At 46.4% G+C, this 22,064-nt stretch overlaps 5 protein-coding genes across 7 annotated transcripts; 4 read left to right on the forward strand and 1 right to left on the reverse strand.

Moving 5' to 3' along the window:
* The first annotated feature begins 28 nt into the window (after positions 1-28).
* wge (winged eye) lies at positions 29-10,033 on the forward strand. 3 transcript variants are annotated; one of them, XM_070282207.1, is made up of 11 exons: positions 29-1,151; positions 1,222-1,368; positions 3,716-3,835; positions 3,948-4,064; positions 4,319-6,497; positions 6,560-7,148; positions 7,205-7,460; positions 7,629-8,224; positions 8,418-8,597; positions 8,692-8,853; positions 8,918-10,033. In XM_070282207.1, exons 1-11 carry the CDS (start codon positions 707-709, stop codon positions 9,185-9,187), a joined length of 5,061 nt encoding a protein of 1,686 aa, XP_070138308.1. In that variant the 5' UTR covers positions 29-706; the 3' UTR covers positions 9,188-10,033. The 3 variants fall into 3 exon arrangements, with proteins under 3 accessions (XP_070138308.1, XP_017101991.2, XP_017101992.2); XM_017246502.3 differs by having other exon boundaries at positions 4,322-6,497; XM_017246503.3 differs by having other exon boundaries at positions 4,355-6,497.
* A 77-nt stretch (positions 10,034-10,110) lies between these two features.
* LOC108128741 (GPI ethanolamine phosphate transferase 1) lies at positions 10,111-13,214 on the forward strand. The gene is made up of 2 exons (XM_017246506.3): positions 10,111-10,970; positions 11,029-13,214. Exons 1-2 carry the CDS (start codon positions 10,190-10,192, stop codon positions 13,047-13,049), a joined length of 2,802 nt encoding a protein of 933 aa, XP_017101995.2. The 5' UTR covers positions 10,111-10,189; the 3' UTR covers positions 13,050-13,214.
* Positions 13,215-13,609: 395 nt separating this feature from the next.
* On the forward strand, positions 13,610-16,929 carry LOC108128841 (uncharacterized). The gene is made up of 10 exons (XM_017246664.3): positions 13,610-14,179; positions 14,239-14,439; positions 14,496-14,762; positions 14,813-15,161; positions 15,222-15,407; positions 15,462-15,631; positions 15,687-15,834; positions 15,892-16,133; positions 16,249-16,723; positions 16,783-16,929. The coding sequence occupies exons 1-10, from the start codon at positions 14,036-14,038 to the stop codon at positions 16,917-16,919; spliced, it is 2,319 nt and encodes a 772-aa protein (XP_017102153.2). The 5' UTR covers positions 13,610-14,035; the 3' UTR covers positions 16,920-16,929.
* Positions 16,927-20,276, reverse strand: LOC108128843 (uncharacterized). Its single transcript, XM_017246666.3, has 6 exons — positions 20,037-20,276; positions 19,254-19,374; positions 17,681-18,019; positions 17,419-17,619; positions 17,245-17,358; positions 16,927-17,170 (listed from the first exon to the last, which is right to left on the reverse strand). The coding sequence occupies exons 2-6, from the start codon at positions 19,365-19,367 to the stop codon at positions 17,051-17,053; spliced, it is 888 nt and encodes a 295-aa protein (XP_017102155.2). The 5' UTR covers positions 19,368-19,374; positions 20,037-20,276; the 3' UTR covers positions 16,927-17,050.
* Positions 20,277-20,318: 42 nt separating this feature from the next.
* Positions 20,319-21,867, forward strand: CCAP (Crustacean cardioactive peptide). The gene is made up of 3 exons (XM_017246667.3): positions 20,319-20,988; positions 21,162-21,225; positions 21,295-21,867. The coding sequence occupies exons 1-3, from the start codon at positions 20,878-20,880 to the stop codon at positions 21,588-21,590; spliced, it is 471 nt and encodes a 156-aa protein (XP_017102156.1). The 5' UTR covers positions 20,319-20,877; the 3' UTR covers positions 21,591-21,867.
* Positions 21,868-22,064: the final 197 nt, after the last annotated feature.

Here is a 22,064-nt window from a genome sequence, read left to right on the forward strand (position 1 = left end):
ATGGGTAAGCGATGTGGCAGCACTAAAACTGGGAGTCAGTTCAACTGAACTGAATCTTGGAATCAGATAACAATTACACTTTTTTAGACTTTCCTCCAGGAATTTCTAATTCGCAAATAAAAATAAACAATATTGGGATAGAGCCCTAGCTTTTGCAAAAATCCTCAAGTACGCTGATAGCGATCGCAGCGGTGAAAACGTGACGCGGACCACGCAGAAAGCTATAAAAAACGCAACATCGCGCCTTCGCCTCCTCCTCCGCCTCCGCCGCCTCTGAAATCTTCCAGATCGAATTGGAAACATTCCAAACCCAGGAGCTCGTGCTTTGGATACAGCCTGTGCAGGTCGCGTCGCTTGGATTATGTCATTTGTTTATGGGCCAGACGCGAGGAATCCACAACTGAATGTTGCATCCGCGAGAGGCAGCGAAAACCTGTAAAAATGTAGACTGTGTGCGTGTGCTGGTGTTAGTGTTAGTGGTAGTGCTAGTGTGTGTGTGAGCGGATAATGGACGTATAAAAATACGCGTAGATATAGATATAGTTGAGATATATGTGCACGGGCAGGCCATATCTGCGCCGCATCATAATATCTCCCACCCCCGTTTTTCGGGGCGCCAGCGATGCGGCAGGCCCCCCACCCAGAGCCGCGACTCTAGTTAGCCCCATCAGCGTCTAGATCTGGAGCAGATCTCGAGGATCGTCCAATGGCCGCCTTTAATGCCAGCGCCAGCAGCAGTGCCGCCGCCGCAGCCGCCGATGTCTTGAGCGCCACGACCACGGCCACGTTCCTGGTTCCCACAACGGGAGCCACCCAGGCGGGAGCCATTTCGGTGTCGGGTCCCCCGCACCACCACCTGCAACTGGACCAGTTCGGTGGCTACTCAGCGGGTCACCACCATCAGCAGCAGACCAACTCCTCGTACACCTTTGTGCAGATCAAACGGGAACCCTGCCAGGTGTCAGAGATTAGTTCCAACAATTGCCATCAGCAGCAATCGCCGCATCAGGCGGCCCATCCGTCACAGCCGCATCTTCAGGGGTCGGTCACCGCCTCGGCCACTTCCAAGACCATGTCTTCGTCCACTCTCACAACTCTCGTCAAGATCGAGGCGCCATCGCCGAAGGTCGCCGACCTGGAGAAGTCCTCAAGTAGGTTGCCGCCCCGCACTTTCCGGTCCGGTGACGCCTCTAACCGAAATCATTTCTCTTCCTCCCCCAGACAACTCAGTGCCCATTGGCATCGCCGTGGCTAGGAAGCGGCCGCAGGAAGCCCTAGTGCCAGCGCTAAACCCTCCTGCCACGCTTCCGTTGCAGCCACCACTCAACAAGGACATGAACTGCTTTGGCATACGAGTCGCAGACCTCGGTGAGTTTAGGGATGGAAATATTTGATGGTTTCTGAAGTGTTTATCCTTTGTCCTTATTATATTAATGATGTTCAGTATTCTAAGAATTCTAGCCGAGTATTGAAGCCGAGGCTTTCCAGAATATATTTTTAAGTTAGTGGCCCATAGCTATATTATTTTTATATAATTTATGCACCAGCGACGACCGAAATGGTCTTCAGGCGGCATCTAATTCAATTTAAGTGTCCAGATTTGTGTGCCTCTAATGAACGACAGGCCGCGTCCCCAGGGGCGTCTTTACGATGCTTATGATGCCAGGACGTGAACGTCGTTCAATTATGCCACTAATAAGATTGCCTGCAAACTGGGAACACCAACAAATTCCGGCAGTGAGTCAGAGGAGCAGCGGCGAGGGTGTCCGGCGCACACACCCCGTCAGAATTGAGAGCACAGGAATCATATGATGGCCGCCTGTTGTGCGGCTGTCGTTGTTGTGACAGCCACCGAATTGGGCGACTCGACTTCAATTCGAATCGAGTCTTCTCCCCCTGGTCGGTGGAGGACATCAGAACGCACATAAATATAAGGAAACTGGTGGTAAATCATATGAACTCCTATAGCGGAAATGAAACGAAAGTGAAACACAGTGCGATTTCGGCAGGGAGGATTTGGTCGACTTGGGAGTACTCTGTCTAATCAGATGGCTTCGTCAAATCTGTTTACATTTTAAAGGGTGGGTTTTCGCTGGTCGGTGGTGGTATGTTTCATCTGAACTGATTCCATTTCTGATCTATCCACCAATGTGGCACTAATTGGTGTTAATTGCTTTCTTTGATTTTTTCTAAATGTTTTGGAATATGACATATGTTTTTTAGAGATTAAAAAAGCTGAGAAAGCTATTGGGAATCAATTGAACACGGTATGGAGTCCCAAAGATACTGCTAATCCTAAAGAGAATCCATTCAGAAATAACTGGATTACATTGGAAAGAAAATATCGGCTGAAAATAAAATAAACTTCACTTTGATGTGGGATTTCAATGGAATAGTTCAGCTGATAAATTCTTGATGCACTTACTCATGCTGGAACTTTCCGATTCAACTAAGAAAACAGAAACTTTTGTTAATGTCTTGATTTTCCCAAAACTTTCGTACAAACCTTATCGAGAATTCTTGCGGTTAGACCTCTTTCGGTTATTTTTGGACGAAAACTTGAGCTTTAAATTCATCAAGCAAAAATGGAAAAGTTTCCGGCTTACTCATGCTCCGTCCAAGAATAGGGCATCGTGGGTTTCGACTTTTGTTATCACGCTCCGGCGAAGCGTTGAGGAGGAGGCGGACTCAATGTCTAAAGCCGGATTACTCATGGACGGTGCTCGGGTGGGTGTTTTCAGACGCAGACAAGTTAGCGTAGCTGTTGCTCGGCGAAGGTGGTGCGTCGTGCACCATCCAGGGGGCAGGAAGAGCTGCGGGGCTCCTTTAGCCGCAAGGGATGCTAGCGGTGATGCTGCGCTCGACTGGTTACACGGAGTCGTGGAAACCGGATCTAACCGAGGACTAGAACCGTAAACGGGACATGTCAGGCCAGGCCGGGACGTAGCAACATGACACGACGGAATGGTTCGGGTTTGCGACCATATGGCATCTTCCTTCGTTATTGTTTTTTTCATGCTATTTATAAACGTTTGCCGGGAAGTTTCCCCGAATAACTCACTTGTCAAAAATGTATCATTAATTGCGTTTAGATATGGGAGCCCAAGCCCTGTGATAGGCACATCCCAGTACTTGTCATTCATTTCGGCAACGTCTTCGACTGCATACTTATGGGGTGGTGCGGTGGTCTACGTCTTTTTCAATGGAACCGATCCCTTAATGTAATGCAATTACAGAGCAGCACGTACGGCTTAATCGAATTTTTGTGAAATTATCTAGCCGCAGGGCCGGGAAAGGTGGTAGGTAAGTGGTGGGTTACTGGGGTACTGGATTCTGGTCGAGATACTGGGTGGATTCTGACTCTGATTCTGGATCGAAATCTGATGTCCGGATGTGCTGGCTGGCTGGATGGCTGGATGGCTGGCTGGGCTGATGTGTGATGTTATGGTTGGGTGGTGGTGGGTGGTTGGGAGGCACGCGCGGTGACCAAATGCATAGTTCAAGGACATTGCAATATTTTACGTATACATACACATCATCGCTTACATCTGAAGTAACGCACTCACTCACTCACTCGCAGCAGAGGCCAGAAAATTTATTAAACAAACGAACGTCGAGCAGAGAGGTTGGCATCGGGCCATAAAAGGATTTTGATGTACATTAATGGATCGAAAATACGGAATAATTAATTCAACTATATTTCTCTCTGTTGCAGGAGCCACCAGTTGCGGCAATCTGTACTTTACGGGCAACGGCGACCTGATGACCACCGGCAGCACCACCGCCGACGAGCTGGCCCTGAACCGAGCACCCTCCACATTTTGGCAGTATCCAAGTGAGTGCTAGTAGCCCAAGACCCCTGTCATCGTCATAGCCCACCTGAAGACCAACAACACCGTCTCCCACACTCTATTTGGTTCTCTCTTTTCCGTTGCTTTGTTTTGTAGATGCATTACCCATTGAATCAGTGATTTCCATGTCGCCCGCCACGGTGGGCCTGCAGTACTCCCGGGAGGCTAGCCGTGGACAGGTGGTCCTCCTTCCGGCCGCCCCAGCAGCGCTCGGTAAGTGAGCCCGAGGATGATCTCCCTCATATACCTTTACATTCGCACTCCGCATGCCAGCCACTTCCTAGGTGTCCTAGGTTAATATGATTTCGCCAAAACCAAACTAATTCATGCTTTTACAACTGCGCTTCTCTCCCTCCACACCCTCCACCAATACCAATACCAATACCAATACCAATCCAAACTCCAATCTTCAATTTCGATATCGAATCTCCGACTAAACTGAATCGCTACCACGTCCATATGCACAGCAGGCATATCAAATTTTCCCCTCTTAACGCCCACAGATCCGTTCCAGCAGGCAGCGGCTGCGGCGGCCTTCGTCTGGCCCTCGGCCTATATTCCCCAAGCGCCCACGGCCGGAGGTCCTTCCGCCGCTGCCGCTGCGGCCGCCGCCGCCGCCTCGTTGCAGCCGTCGCAGCCAAACCTGACCAGTCTGTCCAATCTGCCCAACCTGCCCAACTTCATATTCCCCTCGATGGGCAGCCACCAGGCTCTGGGCACCCAGCCCTCGTACGCGTCTCCCCTCCAGCTGTACCTGGCGGCCGCTGCCACGGCCACGGCCACCGGTAGCTCCACGCTGTGCCACCACAGCAATCAGCAGACCAGCACCACCACCACCAACTCTACCATCAACCTGAGTCTGGCGGCGGGAACGGGCGTAACAAACACCTCGAACGCGGCCAGCAGCATGAGTTCCACCAGCAGTCTCAGTGCCAGCAGTTCCCGCTTATTCAGCCTGCCCTCCGCAATGGGATCCCTCCTTCTGCCGCCGGTGCCGCCCATGAAGCTAGAGGACTATTCAGCGCAACAGCCATTGCCGCTGGCCCTTCCTCCGTTGGTGCCGTTGGAAGCTGCGCGGGACAAGGAGCAGGCTCTCAACCTAATGCGTCTGCCCACGCCGCCCACCTCGGCCACCATGGAACCCACGGTACTGCCCCAGGCAGCGACACATCAGCTCTTCCAGGCAGGCCCGATGGCCACGCCCACACCAGCGTTGCTGAACCTCTCGATGCACGGGGCTACTGGCGATCTTCCTGCTGCCACGACGGTTCCCGACGAGGCGGCTCTCAATTTCAAGCTGCATGCTCCCTTGACGCCACAGACGCCTCCGCGGCTGGCGGAGATGGCCGGAAACACGGCAATAGGGCCGCAGATGCAGGATGTGAACATTCAGACGGATACGCCGGTCTGCAGCGAAGATGAGAGCATTCCGGCACCGTGTAATCTTCAGAAGCAACAAGAGGCAGCTGTAGACGCCCTTTCCAGTGCCCCCTCCCTTGTCCAGCCCTTGGAACTGACCAAGCCCAGTGAAAGTAGCCATACCCAGACGATACCGAACGAGTGCCATACCCAGACGGAACCCAGTGACATACCCAGTGCCAGCCAGGCGGAGTCCGCTGAGCAGACTCCCCCGGACAACCATGAAACGATTCCACCTGCCCAAGCTGTTGCCGAGGATCTGACCGGCTTGGAGCTGCTCTCCAACATCAGTACCAATAGCACGCCGCTGGTGCGGGTCAAGAAGGAGCCGGTGGAACATGTGGAGCCCCAGCTACCGCCGGAGGAAGAGACACCGCCATCTCCTCCACCCCCTGTTGTGCTGCAAATGAATCCTCCACCGCCCACCCCGGAGCCACTCGGAGGGCTTAAGTTGCTGTGCGCTTTAGCGGAGCAACGCATCCAGGAGGAGGTGGTACAGGGCAGCAGCCTCTTTACGACGCCCTCTTCAAGAACACCCACTCCCACGCCGCAGGCTCTGGCAGGAACTTCCTCGACGCCACCGGGACTGGAGCCGAAATCCTGCTTTGGCTTTGGACTTCAGCCGGGATCTGTCTTCCCTTCCTCCACGTCCTCCTTTCAGCTGCCATTGAGTTCGCCAGGGTTTCCCTCGATGCAGGGCATCGAGCTGCCCTCCACGTCCTCCGCATCCATCGCAGCAGGGGCTGTTGCCGACCTGACGCCCGTGAAGCGAAAGAAGCACAAACATTCCAAGTCCTCGGGCAGCGATAGTCGAAAGTCCGCGCGCTGCAGCAAGAAGAGCAAGAAGAAGCGGCGCCACAGCAGCAGTCGCCAGGAGAGGCAGCTGTCCGCGGACGAGGATGTGGACCTGCAGGACGAGCAACTGCAGGCGGAGCTGCGCAGCGCTCTCGGCTCCATAGATCCCAGCTATGCGCAGCGCTTCGGCCAGGAGGTATTCAGCATAATGGATAATAATATGCGAATGCAGTTGGCTGCCATCACGCGCCAGTACCGTAAAAAGAAGCGCAAGCTGGACGAGATTTCCAAGCACAAGAAGAAGAAGAAGTGCTCCAAGCAACAGCAGCAACAACTACTGCAACTGGCGGCAGTGCAGGCGCCGGTGCTCCCAGCCTCGACGCTGCAACAACCGCAACTGACGCTCGGGTCCACTTTGTCGAGCGTTCTTGGGTGAGTGGTGGAGATACTGGATTCATTAGTTCACTTAATTTAATATCCTTTATTACCTTTAGGACCTCATCTCCGCTGCGCGACTACAAGTTTCCCAAGTTCTCGAGCAGTAATCTTCAGGCCTCCAGCTTCCTGCGCTTTCCGGAGAAGACGCACTCGTTTCCCCCACCGCCGTCCCTGCAACAGCCCACGTCAGAGCCCAATCCCTTGCCAATTAGCAGCAGTTCGCCCAGTACCTCGTCGTTTGTACGCCTCGAGCCCAGTGCCCTGGATGCAGCGGCTTCTAATGCGCCAACTACCTCCTCTCTCACGACTCCATCAACCTCCGGGTCCCCATCATCGAAACAAGGGGGCTCTGCATCGCGCAAACAGCGAAAGCTGAAGGCAAGTGCCGCCGGCATCGGATCTGGAGAGCAGCCACCGTCCGCCCTGGAGGCGAAGCGAAGGGTGTGCGGTATTGATAGAGAGCTACAGCTGACCAGCGAGCACCTGTATCGGGACGAGACCCGTGTCCTCACCGACATGGGCGGCTTGTTCTATGCTGGTGTGATGAAACCACTGCGACCTCCAGATGTGTACTCCATAACACTGGATGGAGAGCGAGGCAACAAGTCGCACGTGATGTCGCGTGAGGATATACTCAAGGATACGGTGAGAAAGATACTAGTTTAGTAAAAAGAAAACCAGGTCAACCTGTTGAATTTCAGATTCTCGAAGTGGCGCCCAAGAGCGTTGATAGTGTTCCTGTCGGCACGCGATTGTGTGCCTATTGGAGCCAGCAATACCGATGCCTCTATCCGGGACGTGCCATCGAGTCGGAGCAGACCGAGGAAGGAGCGGCCAGTACGGGGAATCCAACCGCAGCAGCGCCTGACTTTGTGAGCGTGGAGTTTGATGACGGCGACAGCGGCAGGATCCGCTTACAGAACATCCGTCTGCTGCTCAGCGATTATCCCATAGCTGGTGGGTATCTCCTCCATTGTCACAATGTGGATGACCAACATGCATCGTCCATCCACTCCATCAATCCTATCACAAGTTTTTCGTGTGCGTTTCCATATTTAAGTGTTTCTTTATTTTCTCCCTGCTCCTTTCCAAACACCAACACTCCCAACCACCTAACCGGAACAGAGTACAACGATAATCCCCTCTACTCAGTAGGCAAGCAGAAGCGCGGGGCTCTGCGGAGCGGTGAGAATGGCATTGGCGGCTCCGTTCAGGAGCAATTGAGTGTGCCCGGCGGCGAAGACTCGCATAGCCACCACAGTCTGGGTATGAGCAGCGACAACACCACCTCGCTAGCCGCCACCATGGAGCTGTTTACGCAGCGCAGCGAAAAGAAGCGCCTGAAAAAAAGCCTCAAGAAAATGTCCAAGTCACAGAATGGTGCCAATCTTGCCACAGCCATCAATGGAGGATCAGATCCGGCTGTCAACGGCGATGGTGCGGTTGGGGAGGACGCAGCTCGCAAGCATCACAAGCACAAGAAGCGCAAAAAGCACAAGAAGCACCACCGCAAGAATGGCAGCGAGGAGCCGGAACAACAGGTGGCACAGCCAGATTTCTCAGCGACAGCTCAGGAAATGCCAGAGGTTCCTGCGGCGGAGTTGACTCCAACTACAGTACCGGTTGCTAATCGTGTCAAGATGGAGGTGAAGGTGAAAACGGAGCAGTTGGATATGGAGGAGGAAACCGCATCCAATCTTATGTCGGAAATATCCGATGAGGTAAGTAGATATGCCATCTGAAAGTGCTCCAGTTCGTACACAATTTATGGGATAAGATGCGGAAACAATAGATTTCTAAAGTCACCCCAATTTCGGGGTGTTATGTTTTCAAAAACCAATCTCAATATTTTTCCACAATTGCAATGGCTGAGTTTCGGAGGGTTTAAAGTAATTAAATTTTCATTTTTCACAGGCCAAGGGGGAGGATCTGGTTGAACATAACAACTCCAAGGGAAGCAGCAAAATAGCTGCCTTCCTGCCCGAGCGACAGCTCTGGGGTTGGTGTGGCACCGCCTACAGGAAGGCGGGCGTCAAGGGACGTGCCAGAAAGCAATTTTACAAAACAATCAAAAGGGGAAAGGAAACTATAACGGTACGTTCTTCGCAATTACATTCTTTCTGAAATGGTCCTTTAATGGCTCTTCAATTACTTTTTATTGTATCGCAAAAAAAACGAAATAAATTAGGTCGGGGACAGTGCAGTATTTCTGTCGACGGGCAGGCCAGATCGTCCGTATATCGGGCGAATAGAGTCCATGTGGGAGACGACCACGGGTAACAAGGTGGTGCGAGTGGCGTGGTTCTACCATCCGGAGGAGACAACCGGCTGTCCAAAGTTGAAATATCCGGTAAGCATATGGGATTATGGCGCTTTTCCGCATTTTTATAATAAATATAATTGCTTTTCTTAAGGGTGCTCTGTTTGAATCGCCGCACGAGGATGAGAACGATGTCCAGACCATTTCGCATCGGTGCGAAGTGCTGCAGTTCGGCAGCTACTTTGATAAATTCGGTGCCGATTCGAAGCAATATCAATCCATATACGATAACAATGATACATATTATTTAGCCGGGCACTATAACCCAAGGTTACAAGTGCTAAAACTACAAGACGATATTCCAACTCTCGAAGAGCTGCAGGATACAAATACTACTACTACAACAACTACTACCGAGGATTAAGCGAACCGTGAATAGGCGTGGTTAGGCATAGTGCATACAGATCTATATATATACAATATATATACATTATACATATATTTTACTAAACGAGAACGGTCGGAGCAGATATATATACCTATATGTATACAAATATTATTTCTATATATTTTAAACGTATTATGTATTTCGGAAACAAACAAACAAAAAAAATTAAAATGTAAAAAAAAATGGACAAGGAGCGTTATAACGAGAGAGAAAAAGGAACTAAGCAACAACCACTAAAATAATGTGTAGTTACGTGAAGCGCAAGCAATTTTATGTGTAATTTTGTAAAAAAAAAAATAAGAAAAATGAAAGAAAACTACAAATATGCGCGTTGATGACGACAAAGTTGATTCACTCAAAGTTCAGACAAACTTTACAAAAGAAATGTGTGCTTCTTATATCCCCTACTACCTTCAAACACAACACAACCAATCACCCCAAAACAACACAGTCCAGATTTTTAGAGCCACAGCTATAGCTACAGATATAGATACGGATACGATGGGATACACTTGTTGTTACTGTACGTGTATACCAGCATGTTTCAGATGAAATTTAAAACGTGTTTTAAAGATTTTAAGCAGGCAGAATGCAGCAACTACTACTATAAATGTAACAATTCAATGTGATAGCAAAACAAAACCAGATGTTGATGTGTACAGAGGACAGAATAAGTATAGATGATAATTAAGAGAGATCAAGAAAAGTGTATGTGTTGAATATTTACAGCTCGTTTATTCAAGAAGGACAGCAAAGTATAAAATCAAACCTATCTTTAATTATGTACATCAATAAACTTGCCGGATATATTGAAAATTCCAATTCTATTTTCTTCCTTTTCCAAAAATCTACTTCATTTTGGGAGTAACAAGGGATACCATGATTTCTATGTAATCTCCACTTATGCAATCCACAACAGTTAGTTACACAGTATAGATCACACTTCGTTTTTAACACAACACAATAGACGTTAGAATAATGTGGAAGGTTCAGGCTTTGGTGGTACATTTGCTGCTGCTCGGCTCCATACTGAGCATCTACTTCCAGTCCACTGTGCTATCGGGCCTGAATCGTGTGCCGGATCTGCGTGATTTGGGCCTGGAACCGCCTGCGGATCGGCTGGTTGTCTTCGTCTCCGATGGGTTGCGTGCGGCTTCCGTTTTTGAGGACAACTGCAGCAATGTGCCAGACTTGCAAAGCTTCTTTGAGGATTTTGTTGTCGTAGGCATCTCCAAAGCCTCATCCCCAACAGTCACCCGGCCGGGCCACATCGCCATGTTCGCCGGCTTCGTCGAGGATCCGGCTGCAGCCCTTACCAACTTTGGCTGGAATCCGACCAACTACGACACCGTTTTCAATCAGAGTCGCAACGCTTTCGGTTGGATGGACAAGGTGGTGGCCGACATATTCACCCAGCTGCCAAATGGCGGGAAACCGCTCCACTTTAAAACATTCACCAAAACTGACATATCCGGAAGGCTCAAGCACGATGAGTGGGTCTTTCAAGAAGTGAAAAAGTTTCTAACCGACGAGGCGAACGTTGCACCATTGCGGAAGGCCACTTCGGTGGTGTTCTTCGTATACCTGGCCGACATAGACTTTGCCGGACATGCTTTTAAGCCCACTTCTGATCGGTTTAGGGAAACACTGAACAATACTCAGCGGATAATCCGGAAGACCCACGATCTCTTCGAAAGGGCCTTCAGCGATGAGCGCACAGCATATATCCTTACTTCCGATCATGGGATGGAGGACGAGGGTACATATTTATACTTTGTTTTACTTACTAACATTAAAGATAATATATTTTTTTGTAGGAAAGCATGGCGGCGGTGGAAAAAATGAGATGGAAACACCCTTTATTCTTTGGGGATCTGGGGCTAGCCCTCTGGCCCCCAATGCTGTCAAAAACTTTACGGCCAACGAGGAGGGACTAGTTCTACCGCTTCACTACATCGACCAGATCCAACTGGCTCCACTAATGTCCGCCTTGATCGGTCTGGCGCCGCCAATGAATAACATGGCCTTGCTGCCCAGGGATTTCCTGAACGCCAGTGCAGAGTACAAGTTCCATGCCCTCCACCTTAATGTCCTGCAACTGCTGAATCAGGCCAAGATACTAATACGTCGGCACGAGGACAGTATTTTCTATAATTTTTTGCCAAAATTCGATGACCTGACCTCCCAAAAGATTGATGACTATACAGATGCTGTTAAAACGCTCCTGGTCGGGGGGCACATTGGAAAGGCCACAGTCTTGAGTCAGGTGACGGGGAAGCAGGCACAGAAGTGTATGGAATACTATCACAGCTATTATCATACTCCCTTGCTGGTGAGCACTACGTTATCCTACCTGGTGTGGTTCTACTGCCTGTTGGTGCAGCTTACTCGGGAATCCACTCAGCCAAGGTCGACCCGCCAAGGATATCTTACGTATCCGACTTTGATCATTAGCTTGGCAGGATTACTGGTTGTGCCAGCGATTGTGTTGCAAAATGTTCCCTACGTCACGGCCTTCTATTTGCTGCTGCCCTTGGGTCTCCTGGTGGTGGCCTTGGCGGAACGTCCTCTGGAAGGAGATTCGATTGCCTCGCCATTTCTTCATTTAATTGGAATCGTCTTGCCCGCCGGTCTGCTCGTCCTTATGGCGTTCCAAAATACCCATATTGGAATTCTATACGGGCTGATCACGATCTTTGGAAATGCCAAGGCTTTCTATCAACAATCCTGGAAGACCGTATCCTGGTTTCTTCTCGTAGTCTTGCTTACGGTTATCCTGATGGTCAAACAGAATCCCTGGTTGGATTGGTTAATTGATCCCATTTACGATTCTTTGAGAAACTCTTATATAGTGTACTTCAGCATCGGGCTCTCGTTGCTTCGCCCCGTTTTCATGCGGCATAAGCTAAGTGTTCGGGTGTGGACCATCAACGTGGCTGCGCTTCTCTTTGCAGGCTATGGAGTCTATCAGTGGGACAACGACGATGACGTCTGCATGTACGTGTATGCCGTCTGCTGGTCGTACCTCGCCTACTCCTTCCTCTCGATCCCATACAGCGACGTAAAGAATCCGAAGGGACGAGTGGAGCTGATCATATTCAACATGCTTACGTTGCACACTATGGTGACCTCCTGCATGGAGTCAATCGTTGTCCAGATCATGGTCACAGAATTCTCCTTGAACATGGAGCTCTACCATGAAAGAAAGCTGCAAAAAGAAATCGAAATTCAGGAGGAGGAAGGCGAAAAAATCGAAATTATTGGTGATAGTCAGGAAAATAATGAAGTGGTGGAACTGGATAGCGCCGCATCCTCAATGTCTCCACTTAAGCACCTGAAGGAGTCCTACCGATATGCCATTATCATCGTTCTGTACTTCTATGTGTCCTTCTTTGGCACCGGCCACTGGCTCTTTAATTTTACATTCACAGCCACTATTTCGCGACTCTTCCTCTCCAGCTTCTCTCTTCCACTGTCAGCCGCACTGATCCTGCTGAAGATTTTCATTCCATCCATCATTATAATGTGCTTCGTTTATGCGCTGGTTTCCTTTGGCCGCAAGAATGCCCGTTCCATCATGATCTGTGTCTTCCTGATGAACGACGCCATGAGCCTGTACTTTGGCTTCTACGTGGACAATCGCGGCTCCTGGAAGACGGTGCGACAGTCCCTGGACTACCTCCTAGTGACCCATGTCTTTATTATTCTGTTACTGATATGTTCCTGGTTGGCCGAGGCATTGGTCGGCAAGACTTTGGAGGATAAGCCAGCTAACGTAATCCAACCAACTTCTGTTATTGCCAATCCATCAACTGTTGTGGGAGATAGTCGAGCATAGAACTTCTCGGACAGTATGCCAACGTTAATTAGTATTAAGTTTAAGTTTCAAAATTAATAATGTAATTCGGTAGTCAACGTAAAAATAATTATGATTTCCATAGGTATGTTACATGCCATGAAAACTTTACAAATAAATTCTGTATATACTTTGTCTACCACAGTAGGTGAACTTTTTTTTCTATACTTGCTTATTTTAAAAATGTTAAAAAAGCACTTGATTGTGATTATAAATATTTAGGAATTAAAATTTATAATTATTTTAAATTTCTAAATGAAGAAGCTAGGAGAAAAGGCACAGACTAATCTCAAGACATGAGAATTACTCATACGACAGGTGTGACGCCATGGGTTGTATTTGAATTTCGGCCCATTATTTATTTTTGTTCCAAAAACTTTTATCTAAGCACTATTTTTTGTTTGTTAGAAAGTTATTCAACTTCCGTAGTACGATTCCTTCGAGTTGCTAAAGTATTACTGATTATGTCGTCCCCCTGGCTGGCATTTCTAGACATAAGACTTCTGGTTCTCTCAACCAGACCCCCCAAAAACTATGTAACCCATTTGAATAAGGCTGAATGCGTGCCTGTCGATGTCTAACTAATGGGCTCACATGGGTGCCATGCAGCGGGGCTATGCCGCCCACTATTTTTTGGGGAAATCCACTGCTCTTTCCGCGGCAGGATGCGTGCGTTGCCTGGCTGCGGAGGTCACGAGAGCCGAAATCGATCCAACAGTTGGAAAATTTGCATTTGCCAGGCTTCGGAAATAGGGAAGACGCGGCAGAGACGGATGCGGATGCGTGCCTGGGAGACACTAAATAATTAAAAAGCAATTTGTCTAGGCCCAGGCGCAGGCGATTGGTTGAATTTTTGGGGAAAGGGGTTGCGTTCCGGACCCGTCTCGTCCTGTCCCGTTCCGCTCCGTTGCCGCACCCGTTCCCGTTCCTGTTCGTCGTCCGCCGCCGGTGGCCAGGCCCCACCGAAAATGAGCACCACCCCGAAGTGGTACTGCCGCAACAAATCCCAGCCGATGCACACGTTCGCGGAAATCGGCAAGTTGGGCCTAGAGCTGCGGCGTATTACCAAACGGATAGTGATCGACGTTAACTCGGCTATATTCAGCGAGAATGTAAGTACTACGTATAGCTTCTTGAGAATAAATAACAGCTATTATAAACCTTTATTCAGGATACGATTTTGGAGGAGTGCGAACGGGTGGTGGAGCAGTACTGGAATCTCAAGGACGAAACCAAGAATGCCGACTTTCAGTCACTATCAAAGAAGATCAAGCGCAGCCCCTACAACCAGCTGCTGATGAAGAAGTTCCAGTTGATCATGGAGCTCAATGACAGGCGCTTTTGTCAGTTAACTTTTGTTCTTAAAAAGACAGTGGGTAAAGAATGCTCTTCTCCTTGAACTTGACTAAATTGGAATCTGTATTTCAGCTAAGTTTCCTCCTTCGCAAGTCCATGCAGTCGGAAATGTGGTTGAACTGGGCTCTGCACATCACTCAGCTGTACAACAAGTGCCGCAAGGTGGAGAAAAAACCGGAGAAAGTGGAGGTGGACCCTCAGCCAGGCGAGGAGGAGCTTGAAGAGGAGCCCAAGCTGGGCAGCAAGAGGAAGGAGGAAATGCACGCCAACGTCTGCAGCAATATGTTTCCAGGTCTTCTATTGACTCTAAAGCCAATAGATTTTGGATATGTGCTTCAGGTGGGAGCTCTGAATACATTTTTTAATAATTTTAACAAATTGAATGCTAGTTAGTGGCCCAGAATCGAGTGGAACAAAATGCTTTGGATCTAGTATTTGGGCTCTTCAACATGGGAGAGCAGGATGCCTGGCGGGAACAACAGCATCTGGAGTCCACATCCTCCAGTCTGGAGATTCTTCGCACCTTGAACATTTCCTTTGCCGCCGGCGATTATCAACCTTATTGCGATTCTGCCCAAGATTACAAGTCCATGCAGATGGCAGATTCGAACCTTCAGGAACAGGATCATCAAAGTCAAAGCTTGCGGTGCAAACATACGGAAAGTTTTCTCCAGAAAGAGCGCGTTTTCATAGCCCAGTTAATAGCGAAGGCCACAGAGATAAGTCCAACTATTTTTGGTAAAACTCCCAGTTAATTTCTGAAATATTTTTCAAGTTAATAGCTTTAACTATTTACAGATAATGGCAAGAAAGGACCTGTGGACATGAATATTTATATTGTAAAGGGGTTGCGCTTACTCTGGTCCTATGTGGGCATTATTTTGGACCACATCCTGCTTTGGTGGATAGACACTCCGGTGTCCTGTTATCGTCTTACCCATATTGATTCTATTCGCAGTTGGCTCTATCATCAAAGTGTTAATGGTGAGTCAATTATTAAACTTTCTTTAAATATTTAATTAATTGTAATATTCATAGACATACCGGAGCCTGTTTTCTCAACACTACGTGGTATCGGCGAGATCCTGACTGGTTTTGTGTGCAACAACATATGGGATCAGCTATTCCGTCTTACCCTCATCTCGTCCAACAACACTACGCGTCTGGTAGATGCAGTTGTGGAGCAGTATCGCGATTGCCCCAAAAACGTAATAGCATTTATTTAAAAAACTTTATTTTATTAAAATGTCACAATATCAATAGGAATTTGGTACCCCAACTGGCACTGTCTGGATCAGCGTGTTCGCCAATCTCGTCAACTTGAGCAACCAATACTTTTCCAATCTGGAGGCTCACAACAATTCCAGCTTGCTGCCCGTGGCTGAGCAAATACCCATTCTCCATAGATTGGGTATGATTCTAAAGGAAGAGGATTGTAAACCTGAGAATTATTGTTGCTTCCTTTCAGATCACTCGGTGCATTCAATGCGTCTCTGGGTCACCGAACAGGCTAAGCTTTTGTGCTGCGAATGGAAAATGGACCGATTCTTCCAGATACTGGAGCACGATGTGAAACTCTGTCTCAATGTCTTCATAACCTTTCAACTGCCGAAACTCACTGCCGATCTGAGCGATATCCTGATGTTGGTTTGTGTTGCCCTGCGAACCAAGTTAATCACCGAGGTCAATGCCAATATAGACAAGCTAAAGGTGGGTACTGTAGAATGGTAAGGTAATAATAGCTCACAAAGGTATGCTATGTTTTTAAAGATGGTTGGTAATGGTTGAGGTGGTGATCTGTTATAACCTTGCCTCTTTCTCCCAGAAAACCACCGATGAGTGTGTTCAAATTCTATCCGCGGTCTGCCGAGTCCTTAGCCTGGCCAATTTTACTCTCTGCTTTCCCGCCGCCACCTTCTGGCAACGCGAGGTCTACAACAACGATGAGAAGAGCCTGTACGTAGGCTATGTGCTGGACGAGATCTACCTTCCGACCATACGTGCCACCAAGGACATTGTCATCCTCAAACTGATCCTGAAACTAATTTGCGAGGCCTGGCTGGACTTTATTTATCAGAAACGGATACGCTTCAGCGTGAATGGAGCTGTACGGTTGCTCAACGACTTTGACGATGTTCGGGAGTGGATTCTGGCCTGCACTTTGCTGGATGAAGAGCAGCTGGAGAAGCTGAGCAATCACGAGGTACTGCGAATGTGTAAGGGAGTGGGAAAAATACTCCTCCGTAAGCCGGAGGATGTGATATCCATTACCCAGTCGCCCAAGTTCGACAAGAAGGCGCGTAAGTGGGGTCTAGATTTGCTTTTCTGCGGGTTTGCATTGATGAAACTATTTGTTTAGAAGACGCCTCTGCCCAGGACACCCAATTACCCTCGGAGATGTTTGTGTCCAATCAGAAGCACTGGCTACAACTACGGGCCAGTGGAGGCACTGGGTTTCCCTTCCTGAAACTTTGCTGCGGCGATGCTGCCATGTAGTTGGACCTTTTAAAAGGGTACAAGAGTTTATTGAGTCGCTAAAATGCTTTACAAAAGTGTGGGTCTAAAATAAATATATATTAGAAAAGAGGAGAAACTATGGTTATGTTCTTTTTGAGTGGAAGTCTCCCTTAGGCGGGCACCTTGCGACTGATGACTTTTATCAGCTCGTCGACGCGCTCGCTTTTGCCGGCAAACTGTTTTGGATGTGGTCCAATCATTTGAATGATCATTGGCACATCTGCCGAGACCTGTAGTGAAAAATATTAAAAATCAGAATCATTGACAGCTGTCAGTTTCGGATATGTGGAATATGGGTCATTACCTCTAGGAAGCGCACGAGAGCCTTCAGCGTGCGGAAGATCTGGTCTTCGTTCGGACTGCTCTGGAAGAACTGAAGAATGGCCATGGCCAGCTCCACAGCTATGTCATCGAAAACCTAAAAGAATGTCCCACTTTAAGTCCAATGTGTCAAATATTATTAGATGAACTAACATACCACAGTCTTGACTTCCTTGATTGCAATGTTGTAGAGGATCATGCTGCCAATGTTTTTCAGTTGCGGGCAATTGGAAAGGATGCAGTGAACGGCCACCTTGGTAGTCACACGAATATTGGAGATGGTCTGTCCATTGTAGTCCCATTCGGATATGTACAGCAGCCACTCGGAGGGACCAACATTCTCAAATAAATTACACATCTATTTGAATAGAAAAACTTTATTATGAATTTCATAATACTTTCTCGATGGATTAACTTACAAACATGGCCCAGGCTTGCTGCTCCTCTGGCGTGTGCTTATCAATGTCCTGGGCAAAGTTCATCAGCGTGTGATCGCGGCGATCCTGGTGCAGAATAATGATCACATCGTCTTTAAGAGCGGCATAGGCCAGAGTCCGGATCAAATGTATCCGTGTGTCCGGGGAGAAGGCCTGAACATCCCGCAAGACGCGCTGGACAAATACCAGAAAATTGTCTCCAAGCGCCCAAGAGCCATCATCCTCGATCAAATACTGATGCAGCTCCTCCATGGCCACCTCTTCCTCCTTGTAGATTTTGCCATCGAGCAATTTAACGAGGCTTTCTAGTTCAGTCTTAATCTGTGCGGATGTGATAAGAAATAATTAAAACATTGCCAAAATTGGGCACGTTCCTGTGGAATTAATTTTTAGTGTCTAATTAACCCAAAATAAAGAAGACTTTTGAGGTACATAAATATGAAGGGGACTCTCCAGAAAATTTGACATAAAATAAAAAAAAAAAGTTATTGGTAGATTTTAATAAAGATTTGGTGGATAATCGATCTACAAATTGTTTAAGCTATTCCGCTTTAATATCGGCTAATTATTGAAAAACATATAGCCATATTGTGTTTCATGTCTACAAGCATTATTGTAAAATTCTGGAAGGTTTTTAATCGTCCAGAAAAGTTGAAAAAAAATCAAATATTTTTTGTATAGGGTTCGATGCAGTTTTATCAGTTTCATTGGGTTCGATGCAAAAATTTAAAGGAAAGTTGTTCTAAAAATCTTGAAGGTTTTTCTTTTAAGAATCCAATAGGTTTTGGCAAAGAAATAGCCTTCGAGTTAGACCATTCCTTGTGTTTTTTTGCATTTTGAAGAACACTCTCCACAGTGGGTCCATTAAAGGTCCACATGAGTTTTTGTATAATTTTTAAGAAGATCCAGAAAAGTTAACAAAAAATCGAAAAAATATTTTGTTTGTGGGGATTTACGGAGAATCGCTCTACAAACAGTTTAAGGTATTCCGCTCAAGAATCGGATGAATATTGGCGAATATATGGGCATCCCTGGGGGCCATACTGTCCTCTTATGTATTTCCATCATTTTTTAAGAGAATCTTCCAGAAAAAGTGACAAAAAATCAAAAAAAAATTTAGTTTGTAGGTTTTGATACAGTTTAAAGGAGAATCGATCTGGAAATCGTTTAAGGTATTCTCCTAAAGAATCGGATGACTATTGACATAGATAAAGCCATCACAGTGGGCCCCATTGTGCCTTTATGCATTCTTGTGTATTTTTGAAAGGGATTCCAAAAAAATGTGAAATAAAATCAAAAAAATATTTTCTTTGTAGGCTTTGATGCACTTTGAAGGAGAATTGATCTACTAATCTTTTAAGGCACTTAACTAAAAAATCTAATAATTATTAGCAAAGATACAAACATATAATCTGTTCCTTTTAGAAGCAGACACACAAAAATGTTTTGTCAAAAGTTCAAACAACACTAAAGTATTATATTTGGTAAAGGAAATGTGTCAAATATTAATTAACCAAAGCACGAATGCATTTAATTAAATTTTGGAAAGACTCACGTCAATGTCTTTCAGGACCAGGGCCGGCTCGCGTGGTACCTCCTTCTCCTCGGTGGACTTGGAGCGTTCCTTGCCATTTTGCGGCTGCTGTTGTTGGGCTGCGGGCTCTGACATCTCTGGTCTATAAATAGGCGAGTGAGGAAATTAATAAAATAAATTTCATACTTAAAAATAAATGTAAACTTTGGCTGCATCAGCAGCAGCAATAGCGAAAACAGACATCGTCACACGACAAGCTGTTGTTGTTTTTTCCTTCTATGGGGCCATTAAATTGCACAGCTTTTCACTTTTTATACCAAATTATTTTTTACGATCTGCTTAAGATAATGTTGTAATTTTCTCGGCGCGAATTACGGCTGAAATGTTTACAGCTTCTGCTCGAGAAATATGCAAAGAATCCGATGTTTAATATAAACAATGGGTGTGAGAACGCTCAACAACGATTTTACTTAATTAATAAAATAAGAGAGAAGAAAGGGAAAAGCAGAATCAGAAGCCGGCGAAGAAAAGTTGTCAAACCAATGTGTGACAGTAAAACCGAGAAAAACTCAAAATAGACGGGTTATTTTTAGTTTTTTACTTTACGCAGTCAAAAACAAGGTACAGAAGATTTAAACTGGCAACAAGAAAACGCATTCAATGCGTTACGAGCTCGAAAATTTGAAATTTTTATCCATAATTTGTGTTTCTTTTCCTGACAGAAATTATCATCCTGCTTATTGCAATTGAATTGTCTTGTTTGTCAAATAATTTGCATAATTTATAGAATTCCATATTACTCACATGCTATTTTCGTAAAAGTGACACAGAAATTCCTCTGCTTTCGACACCAATTCAGACAGAAGCCGAAATCAACTAGGGCACAAATATTTCTTCGGTTTGGCTGCTGATTTTTGTTTATCCAGAATAAATGGTTATTTATTTATCAAGATCCAGTTAGCGGCGAGCCTTGCAACTTATAGAGGAATTCCGGAGACGAGAAGCACGCGAACTGTTCCTGAAGAGAATCGACTCGAAATTGCCACTGTTTGTGCCGCAAAAATCTCGTGGAGGTGTGAGGAAATCTTTTCGGGAAATGCACACAATTGCTCAATTTTTTCCGACTCAGCGACTCTCGAGCGTGATGTACATAGAAAACAGACGTGCTCCTATAAGCGACGTGTGAGTGTGTTTTCGGCTATTCCATATCGGTTCTTTAAAAATAGACAAACGCCTCAGTTCGCTCGTGAGAAGAATCTGGCCACTGCAACTACACTCGACAAAATTCCACAGATGGCTGCTCTTTAAATTCGACTGGACATCGCAAAAGGCGTTTAATGTCCTTGCAAGGGCAAGGAGCAAGGACCATGGACCGCAAACGTCAATGCAATGTCGATTGACGGGGGGCTTTGGTGCTGGGAAAGGTCGGGAAAAACACAAAAAGCTATTAAGTGGCAACCAAAATACATTCCTCGCCCAGCTGGAGGTCCTGTCACATTCTGAAAGCAACAAGTCTCACATTGCGTATACGAGATGTTGACCAAGGCCCAGGCGTTGGCTCCTTTCATTTGACTTTTGAGGACTAAACGTATCGGTTGCTGCCGAGAGGACAATTCGGGCTGAAACGCAATTAAATCTAGCCATCATGACAACTCCGATTAAGAGTTCCCTGAGACTGGTGGTCCTTTTGGCTTTTGTGATCTCTTGCCAGGCTACGCTTGAAAGGGAAAACAGTGAAGTGAACAACTTGTCGAATGTGAGTGAACTAATGGAGTTACTTTTTGATGTGTGTAATCTTAACAGAAATCTAAATTTCACAACCCAGTATCTGAGGAATAGCATGCATAAAAAACTAATTCACCATGATTAGAAACAATATTTGAACAGCCTTACGAAATAAATCGTTATAATTTCTAATCTTTTGCACAGCATAAACTAAGTGGCGTAATCCAGTGGAAGTATGAAAAGCGACCTTTCTGCAACGCCTTTACAGGTAATTATATAATCTATAAATAGATGGATATCTATCCAAAAGTAAATCAATTAACCAAAATAATTACAGGGTGTGGCCGTAAACGAACTTCGTATCCCTCGTATCCACCTTTTTCGTTGATAAAACGCAACGATATCGAGGAAAAGCCCTACAATAATGAGTACTTATCTGAGGGCTTGAGCGATTTGATCGACATTAATGCCGAGCCAGCTGTGGAAAATGTTCAGAAGCAGATTATGTCGCAGGCTAAAATATTCGAGGCCATCAAGGAGGCCAGCAAGGAGATTTTCAGGCAAAAGAACAAGCAAAAGTTGCTGGAAAATGGACAACAACTGCAACTACAAGAGGAAAGGGAGAACATTTAAGAAGGACCATGAAAAAGACCCGTATAAATGGACTAGCAAGTTTCCAAACCGGTTTTGTTATTGTAAATATTAAATATAGTTGTACCTATTATCTGTGACTCTTTGACATTGGCAAGCATTCAATAAAGATTCGTTGACTTCAATTTGTTTGTAAATTATTTAGCAAATTATCACATCTGACTAAAAATATTTCAAATCATTTTTAAACAGGCATGGCGTAATAGCCAAAAATTATGACAAGTTGTTCAAAATGTATGCACATTGTGAAATTTATAAACAAACTTGCCGAACATTTACTAAACAAATATAGTTATGAGTTTTATCTCCTTCATACATGTAGTGGTAATCAGAAATGGGTCGGTGGGCTTCCCTATCAATCGGATTCATTCTGGCGATAAGAGGAATTAACCATTTTGCTCTTATCAGAAAATAATGCACCTATTTAATAAAATTTCACCAGTTCTTTGTCCCTGA

The sequence above is a fragment of the Drosophila bipectinata genome, chromosome 3R (assembly GCF_030179905.1).
Source record: "Drosophila bipectinata strain 14024-0381.07 chromosome 3R, DbipHiC1v2, whole genome shotgun sequence".
NCBI lineage: Eukaryota > Metazoa > Arthropoda > Insecta > Diptera > Drosophilidae > Drosophila > Drosophila bipectinata.